Source organism: Trachypithecus francoisi, unplaced genomic scaffold (assembly GCF_009764315.1).
Source record: "Trachypithecus francoisi isolate TF-2019V2 unplaced genomic scaffold, Tfra_2.0 Lachesis_group11, whole genome shotgun sequence".
NCBI lineage: Eukaryota > Metazoa > Chordata > Mammalia > Primates > Cercopithecidae > Trachypithecus > Trachypithecus francoisi.
The window spans coordinates 125,159,614-125,168,256 of NW_022681456.1; the positions used below are offsets into that span (position 1 = coordinate 125,159,614).

General features: G+C 53.1%; 1 protein-coding gene across 2 annotated transcripts; it reads left to right on the plus strand.

The window, feature by feature from the left end:
* The first annotated feature begins 1,875 nt into the window (after positions 1–1,875).
* Positions 1,876–7,039, plus strand: MLF2 (myeloid leukemia factor 2). 2 transcript variants are annotated; one of them, XM_033223030.1, is made up of 9 exons: positions 1,876–2,077; positions 2,642–2,719; positions 2,948–3,077; positions 3,332–3,367; positions 4,246–4,299; positions 4,707–4,835; positions 5,005–5,164; positions 6,061–6,273; positions 6,495–7,039. In XM_033223030.1, exons 2-8 carry the CDS (start codon positions 2,670–2,672, stop codon positions 6,246–6,248), a joined length of 747 nt encoding a protein of 248 aa, XP_033078921.1. In that variant the 5' UTR covers positions 1,876–2,077; positions 2,642–2,669; the 3' UTR covers positions 6,249–6,273; positions 6,495–7,039. The 2 variants fall into 2 exon arrangements, with proteins under 2 accessions (XP_033078921.1, XP_033078922.1); XM_033223031.1 differs by lacking the exon at positions 1,876–2,077 and adding an exon at positions 2,101–2,275 and having other exon boundaries at positions 6,495–7,033.
* Positions 7,040–8,643: the final 1,604 nt, after the last annotated feature.

Here is an 8,643-nt window from a genome sequence, read left to right on the forward strand (position 1 = left end):
CACTGCAACCTCCATCTCCTGGGTTCAAGTGATTCTCCTGCCTCAGCCTCCTGAGTAGCTGGGATTACAGACATGTGCCACCATGCCCAGCTAATTTTTGTATTTTTAGTAGAGACTGGATTTCACCTTGTTGGTCAGGCTGGTCTCAAACTCCTGACCTCGTAATCTGCCTGCATCGGCCTCCCAAAATGCTGGGATTACAGGCGTGAGCCACCGTGCCAGGCCTTAAACATTTGTTGATTGGCTGGACAATAAAGAACTTGCTTTAGAGGGAGGAGAGGACAAAAAAAAAAAAAAAAGGAATGGATAGGATATCTTTAGTTAAGTTTCAGCCACAGAACCTTTACTGGGACAGCTCTCGATTACATGTCAAACTGCTTTCATTTGGTGCAAGAGGATAAGGGGAAGTTGCATGGTGGGATGTGCAGAGATAGAGCATCTGGAAGATAAAAGATTTTACTAAGTATCTTCCCCAGAAATAGCAATGAAAAACAAATTTACTTTTATTCTGTCTCTGTTTTCCTCTGACTTGCCAGTCTGCCAGCTTGTATCTTAACTATCTGTCTCTGCCCCGTCTCTATTATTGTTTTTTCCTCTTTAATAATGATCAAGTCCAAAGAAACCTGAGAAGCCTGTTCCTAGCACCTTTTCCTGAGTTACCAGGAACCCCCTCTTTCTCCCCCAGGGAATTATTGGGAACAAGTCTTTCTCATTGGGTCAGACTCCACACAGCACTAATATGGCTAAAAGCCAGAGTAAAGAACCAGGGAAAGCTGGAGTTTGGATGAGTCTGGTTAAAGTCCATCCTAGACAGTCCAAATGCCCTGACCCCAAAGGGGAGGGCCCTTCTCTCCAGCAGAGCCAGATTTTATGCAAGACATTTAGTATGTCAAAGTATCAGTCTCTGGCCCTGGAGGCAGGTCTCCTGGGCCCCGTTTTAGCTCCTCCCCTGGGTGATCCAGGTTAACTGAGCTCTCCACTCCTTTCTTCCCCCAAACTTTAGACCTTTGACCTAAGAAAGCAGCAAGAAAGGTCAGCGCAGGACTGGCAGCTCTTGAGGACGCAAGAATTAGAGTAAAAGGAAGGGGAGAGTGGCATTAAACTAACAGATTTCAGAACTGTAGCCTTTCCCCAGTCCAACCCTTCACAGATGGGTAATGGGGGAGGGCTCCAGGTCCCTCTCCAACGCCAGTTCTCAAGGGCCTCGGGTTGCAGCCTGGCCGAGGAGCGCCATCTGGCGGCCAACCCCCCAACCTGGATTCTCTGCCCCATCCGACTTTCTGAAGCCCGAACTAGATCAGGGCTGGAGAGTGTCACCTCCTCCTCTGCGTCACTCCGGGGACTCCGCCCTGCCAGGAACGCTCCTCCTCAAGCGGGGACAGGCCCAAGCGCCTCCCCGGCAGGAAAACTGCCCATCCTCCCTCCAGGGTAGACTGCTTCTCCAGTTAGAGTCTGCTTAAAGCTCCCCCCAGGGATCCGCCCCGCCTCTTCGCCCACATAGAGCCCGCCTCTCCCCGAGGGGCATCTGCCCCTCGTCCTCCAGTTTCCCCTGGAGGAGGGAGAGGGAACGTGCTGCGCAGCGCCCCCAAGTTCAACCCCCAACTCGGTCCCTCCCGAAGAATGGATTCCTCTTCTCCTTCTCCCCAGCCTTATGGGAGCCTCTTCCACTCCACAGAACCCAAATCCCAAATCCAGGTTACTAATGAGCTCCCCTTCCTCGTGGCCAGGTGAACCCTCTCGACCTCAGGCTCCGCTAGCCTGAGCTTGGCCCACGGCCCCGCCGCCCTGGGACTCGGCCCCAGCCTTCTCACCACCCACGCCAGTGGGCGGGGCTCCCACGGCCCGGCCCCGGGTGGGCGGGCCCGTCGTGACGTCACTTCCGCCCGGGCCTGGCCTAGGTTCGGGCTCCGTGGGCCGAGGGGGGGTACGGAGGTGGCATCGGTGGGAGGAGGCGGCGTGGAAGGCCGAGGAGCTCGAGCCCGGACCAATCCCCGCGTTCTGGGCCGCGACCCTGACCCTGCAGCACACCGGGAAGCGAAACCGGCCGGATGGGCCGCTGAGCCCGAATCGGGCACTGGTGAGGCTCGGACAGAGCGGGCAGCCCTGAACGGGAGCGGGCCCGCGGGGCTGCAGGGTCTGGGAGCCCGGGATGCGGGCTGGGGAGACGAGAGGCTCAGGCCTACCTCTCCGGCTCACCCGGCGGGGAGGCGGGAGCCAGAGGAGCCGCAGACAGGCGCGGGGGTCTTAGTGAGGCCCACCTTGGGGAGGCCTGAGTGTAAGGAGGGGGCGGGGTGGCTGGGGTCATTAATGGGGCGGAGGACCGGCACTTGGGATTTTCATCTAGAACGGGGGAGGAGGGGAGAGTATGCTACCGGCCAAAGCTTTGGGAAGAGGATGGCTCTGAGTGGGGGAGGGAAAAACCGAGAGGCTTGGAAAATTTTTCCGTGGCCCTAATTGAGAGAGAGGTTTGAAGAGCCCTTACCTCCCTAGAGGGTTGTGTGGCACACTGGAGTAGGGTCTCCCTGGAGTTTAGGGGTCAGTTACAGCATTTGGAAAGGACAGTGCTCTGAGAGTCCCTATACTGAGTGGGTGTGTAAAACCCTGGCCACCTCCAAGTATCTGAGCTTCCACATGTTTCCAGTGTGGAGCCCCCTGGAGCTGAGATCAGGATGTTCCGCTTCCTGAGGGATGTGGAGCCTGAGGATCCCATGTTCCTGATGTGAGTATTCCCTCCCCCTCAAGCTTCCCACTCCAGGTCTCTCAGCAGTTCAGGCAGACATCGGGGTTCCCATTGCTGGGAATGGTTGGAACTGGCTGGATACGCAGCTCCTACCTAGCAGGAAGTAGGCATCGGTGCCACTGTTGCTCTGTGCATATTTTTTGCAGGGTGGTGAAGGGATTAACAGTTTGGCGCTTCTGCCATCCATACTATGTGCTCACTCCACAGGGATCCCTTTGCTATTCACCGTCAGCATATGAGCCGTATGTTGTCAGGTGGCTTTGGATATAGCCCCTTCCTCAGCATCACAGATGGCAACATGCCAGGGACCAGGCCTGCCAGCCGCAGGATGCAGCAGGTAATGGTGCCGTGACACACCTGAGACCCAAAGAAAGGTTGGAGGTTGGTTAGGAAAGCACTTTAGTTTTCTTGCACTACAGCCAACTGAGCAAGTGAAGTGCTCTAGGAATGGGGGAAGGGGTCAGGAAAAAGGGCTTTGTGACTCCCTTTTGAGAGGATGGAAAAAAAAAGAATTGAGGCCATGGGCCTGGTTTGGGATTGTAAAGAGATAGGATATGGTCTGTAATTTCTGTTCCTCATGTGTTCCTGTAGGCTGGAGCTGTCTCCCCTTTTGGGATGCTGGGAATGGTGAGTCTTTATCTCCCCGTGTCCTTCCATCTCAGACACACTCTCTACCCTTAGGTATTATTCCCCAGTGTGCCTTTTAGGAATAGTTTCATGGGTAACCCCAGAATCTTCTCTTTTTATGGCATTCACAAACCTCTGAGCCTGTTGGGTACTAGGAGCCCTGTGGGTTAAAGGTGTTATTAACTCTCGTTGGGAGGCCGAGACGGGTCATCACTTGTGGTCAGGAGTTTTGAGACCAGACTGGCCAACATGGTGAAACCCCTTCTCTACGAAAAATACCAAAAAAAGCCAGGCATGGTGGCACACACCTGTAGTCCCAGCTACTCTTAAACCCAGGAAGCAGAGGTTGCAGTGAGCTGAGACTGCGCCAGTGCACTCCAGCCTGGGCAACAGAGCCAGACTCCATCTCAAAAAAAAAAAAGAAAAGACGTTATTAACTCTTGTACTCCTAGAAGTTCATACTCATTAGGAAGATGTAATTGTCTAGCAAAATTTGTTCTTTGGAGGAGGGAGGCGCAGTTAAAGGGCCAACTAGAGATGATTTTTTGGTAGGTTTTAACAATTTCATGCCTTATCTCTTTAGAGTTTAGAATCCATTAACTTTGGCTTGCTTCCTAAAGATGGGGGGAATATAGCAGGCAGGAGGAGAAGGAAAATTGGATCAGGGCAGTCATAGAGATTGAGGAAGGGGTCAGCAGTTTACAGGAAGAGAAACATGAGTATTCTGGTTACGTTAATAGAGAATGAGAAAGAGAACTTGCTAGATGTGAAGAAGAGAAAGGAAGTGTGCAGCCACGTGGGTTGTGGGTTCCTAAACAGGATCAACTCTGAACACTGACTTTGCTTTCCTGACTCTGTTTTCCATCTGTTTCCTCCAGTCGGGTGGTTTCATGGACATGTTTGGGATGATGAATGACATGATTGGAAACATGGTGAGACTTGCCCCATACCCTTCCCCGGCCTTGCTCTCAGTGATGGCTGACAACACCTTGAATCTTCTAAGGCAAGAGGGAGACAGTATACTAGTGAAGGGTAAAGTACTGGATACAGTAATTGAACCAGAGAGCCTTGGGACCCTGTATCTGCTGTCATGCCTGCCTGAAGCAGCCAGCAGCAGCACTCTTATGTAGCATACAATTAAGGCTCTGTCTCTTCAGATCCTTCTTGCTCGTGGTTGGACTTAGAGGAATTTGGGAGGGTAATGATGAGGCCTGATGTTTTTTCAGTTCTTGGATTTTGTGAGACAGATACAGGCTAGGACAGGCAGCTGAAGGGTGAAATCTCTTCACCAGGGGGGATGCCTCCCCATTCAGCCCTCCCTTACCTACCCTGTCCTCAGGAACACATGACAGCTGGAGGCAATTGCCAGACCTTCTCATCTTCCACTGTCATCTCCTACTCCAATACGGGTGATGGCGCCCCCAAGGTTTACCAAGAGACATCAGAGATGCGCTCAGCACCAGGCGGGGTGAGTAGGGGAGCCCTCCTGTCCCAGAGAAGGGGGGATTGAGCGGCACTCCCAGAAACCCTGGCTGCTTTTTTCCAGATTGGGTTGTGTGTGGTGTGTGTCTCCTGAGATGGTATAGCCAGGGCTTTGGAAGGGGCGGCTGAGTGTGCCATGTTCTGCCTCATCCCAGATCCGGGAGACACGGAGGACTGTTCGGGATTCAGACAGTGGACTGGAGCAGATGTCCATCGGGCATCACATCCGGGACAGGGCCCACATCCTCCAGCGCTCCCGAAACCATCGCACAGGGGACCAGGAGGAGCGGCAGGACTATATCAACCTGGATGAGAGTGAGCCTTTCCTCCCACTTCCTGGCCACAGCCCCTAGCCCAGTTCCTGTGGGCTAGGAGACATCCCTAACTCATAGACACTTCTGGGCAAAGCTCTGGATCAGCCCCATATATATATATATATATATTTTTTTTTTTTTTTTTTTTTTTTCTTTTGAGACGGAGTCTCGCTCTTGTTGCCCAGGTGCCCAGGCTGGAGTGCAGTGCCACGATCTCAGCTCACTGCAACCTCCGCCTCCCGGGTTTAAGCAATTCTCCTGCCTCAGCCTCCCGAGTAGCTGGGACTATAGGTATGTACCACCACGCCCAGCTAATTTCTGTATTTTTAGTAGAGACGGGGTTTCACCATGTTGCCCAGGCTGGTCTCAAACTCCTGACCTCAGGTGATCCACCCGCTTCGGCCTCCCAAAGTGCTGGGATTACAGGCGTGAGCCACCGTGCCCGGCTGTCAGCCCCATATTCTTACCGCACTCGGAGGCTCCTCCGCTCAGGGGCTGAGTCAGGTGCTGGCGGTGTCTTTGAGAGGGGCCTGCTTTGTCCCTGAAGTTCCGTATTGATAGTGTTACACTCTTCTCCACCTGGATCCGTTTCTTTCTCCCCTCTTTATCTTTTTCAAATCCGCAATTATTAAGTATCTAGTGTGCACACAGGACTATGAACCTGAACTGAAGAATAATCCCATTCTGATTTCTTCCTCCAGTAGGCCACCTTAGGCCTACCGGTGGCTTCCCGGGATCGTGTAGAAACCAAAAGAGCTAAGGGAATTGCCGCCCCGCCCACCCCTGCACACACACTCAGCCTTCGCCGCTTTGGCCGGAGAAGTAGTGACTCGCTCGCACATCGGCCTCCAGGAGCCGGGCCGCACACAGGCCTCATGTGGGCTCTGTCCCCTCCAGGTGAGGCCGCAGCGTTTGATGACGAGTGGCGGCGGGAGACGTCCCGATTCCGGCAGCAGCGCCCCCTGGAGTTTCGGCGGCTTGAGTCCTCTGGGGCGGGGGGACGAAGGGCGGAGGGGCCTCCCCGCTTGGCCATCCAGGGACCTGAGGACTCCCCTTCCCGACAGTCCCGCCGCTATGACTGGTGAGGGCCCCGGGCCCTCAGCCTCTCTTGTAAGTATCAGGGGTAAGGAGGGCGGGGTGCACCTGCGGATGGTCCTCGGCCACGAGGCAGGGCGCAGTCCAGGCTCCCGCAGGAGCTGCCTTTGATAGTGCAAGTTGGTGTGGAAAGAGAAAAATGTTCTCACTGACATAGGCGATTAAACCCCAACTCTTGGCTCTTAACGTAAGTTTTTTCTTCCTTCTGATTTGTGCTCCTCTCTTTTCCCCTCCAGGTACAGGCTGAGAGGCTGAGAAATCCCCCAAATAACTTTTTCCTCTCTGATTCCCATCCCCAATTTAATATTAAATTAACAGGCAAGCCGGCCCCCACCTCTCCCTGGGGGTCTCAGGGAGAACCTTTCACGGCACCCCTTCCCTACTTTTTCCTTCTTTAATCCCCTTACCATGATGACTTCGCCTCTGCATCTACTAACTTGATTTTTCATTCTGCTGCTCCATCTTCAAACCCCCTCACCTTTCCCATTCTACTCCTGCCATGCATTGAAGGGTCTTTTGGGGTGAGCTCTGGGTTTCGGGGCCTCCTCCATCCCTCAGCTACCCTGGATCTTTGCCCACCACTTCCTCAGAGGCCCCACTGAGGGGCCGTAGCCCTGTCTAGGGCTGTGGAAGGAGCAGACTGGTTCCCAACTCTTTCTCCCTACTCCTGCCCACACACATCACGAGAATCTTCCCTAAACCCTTCTCTGCCTTTATTTTTTGATTTGTGCAACTTGTAACTAGGTGTTTATGGAATAAAGGAGAATGGAAAAAAGACCAAGTGGGATTCTGGCTGTACTTTTGATCTTTTCCTGTTCAATTCAACCCTCCTGTCTCCTCTGAAGTTACCTGCTCACTTTTCCTCATCTCCACGTGTAGCTTTCATACCTCAGAGTTCAAGCCCACATCTCCTTGGTGCGGAGAGACCATCAGCACTGGCAGCTGCAGGCCAGGCTGGGGCGTGAGAGCATGAGCACGTGCCTCGCTGGCTCTCCCCTCACATTCTGCTGTAACTGCTCTTCGGGGATGCGTTGGGCATCTCTCATGGGTGGCAGCAGGACTTGCTGCCCCTTGCCCCTTAGGCAGAGTTTCTTTCCTGCACTCTGGGTGGAAACACTTCAGATAACCCTGCACAGGCCTTCAGAGGGGAGGAACTCTGGTCTGCAGCGTTCCACAAACCCTCCACCCACAGTAGTTGAGAATTTGAGCCCAGGAAAGGAGACTAGAGAAGAAAACTTAACCTGGAACCTGAGCATGACTGGAAGGGCATGAGGAGCTCAAATTTCTCAAGACGTTCACTCTTGCTTTGCCCAGCCAAATGGGTCACTCTTTTCCTCTTGGGAACTTACTTAATGATGACAAATGTGTAGGAGAGTCTGATAATGGTTTTCTCTTTTATTATAAAAGTCTTGAGTTCTTTTCAGCTGGTAAGGACACAAAGACACCTAAGGCTCTGGGTCCTCTCAGGGAAGGGAGAATCTTCCCGTGTCTCATGGACGAGTAGATTCAAGAGGATAAGGAGCGGCTGAGTGCAGTGGCTCACACCTATAATCCCAGTACTTTAGGAGGCTGAGACGGGCAGATCAGGAGGTCAGGAGACCGAGACTGTCCTGGCGAACATGGTGAAACCCTGTCTTTACTAAAAATACAAAAAATCAGCCGGGCGTGGTGGCGGGTGCCTGTAGTCCCAGCTACTCGGGAGGCTGAGGCAGGAGAATGGCGTGAACCTGGGAGGCGGAGCTTGCAGTGAGCCACGATTATGCCACTGCACTCCAGCCTGGGCGACAGAGCGAGACTCCGTCTCATAAAAAAAAAAAAAAAAAAAAAGGATAAGGAGGATTTGTCCAGTGACTGAACAAGCAGAGAGAGATAAGTTGAGCTCAACAACCAGGCACTGGTGTCCTAGTCCAGTGCAGTTACTAAATCTCATTAAGTAGGCTGGTGAAGATGCACGACCAGGTCAAGGGAACCCAGTGGTGAAAGAATCCAGGAATCCCAGAAGTCAAACGGGTGTGGATTATTCACCAGCTGGGCTCTGAGCTGTGGATGACGGAACTCGGCAGCCATGGTCCTCATCTTTCTTTGTTTTTGTTTTTTTGAGATGGAGTCTTGCTCTGTCACCCCAGGCAGTGGTGTGATCTCAGCTCACTGCAGCCTCTGCCTCCCTAGTTCAAGAGATTCTCCTGCCTCAGCCTCCTGAGTAGCTGGGACTACAGGCATGTGGCACCACGCCCAGCTAATTTTAGTGTTTTTAGTAGAGACAGGGTTTCACCATGTTGGCCAGGCTGGTCTTGAACTCCTGGACTCATATGATTCACCTGCCTCGGCCTCCCAAAGTGCTGGGATTACAGGTATGAGCTGCTGTGTCTGGCTTCACAGCTCTCA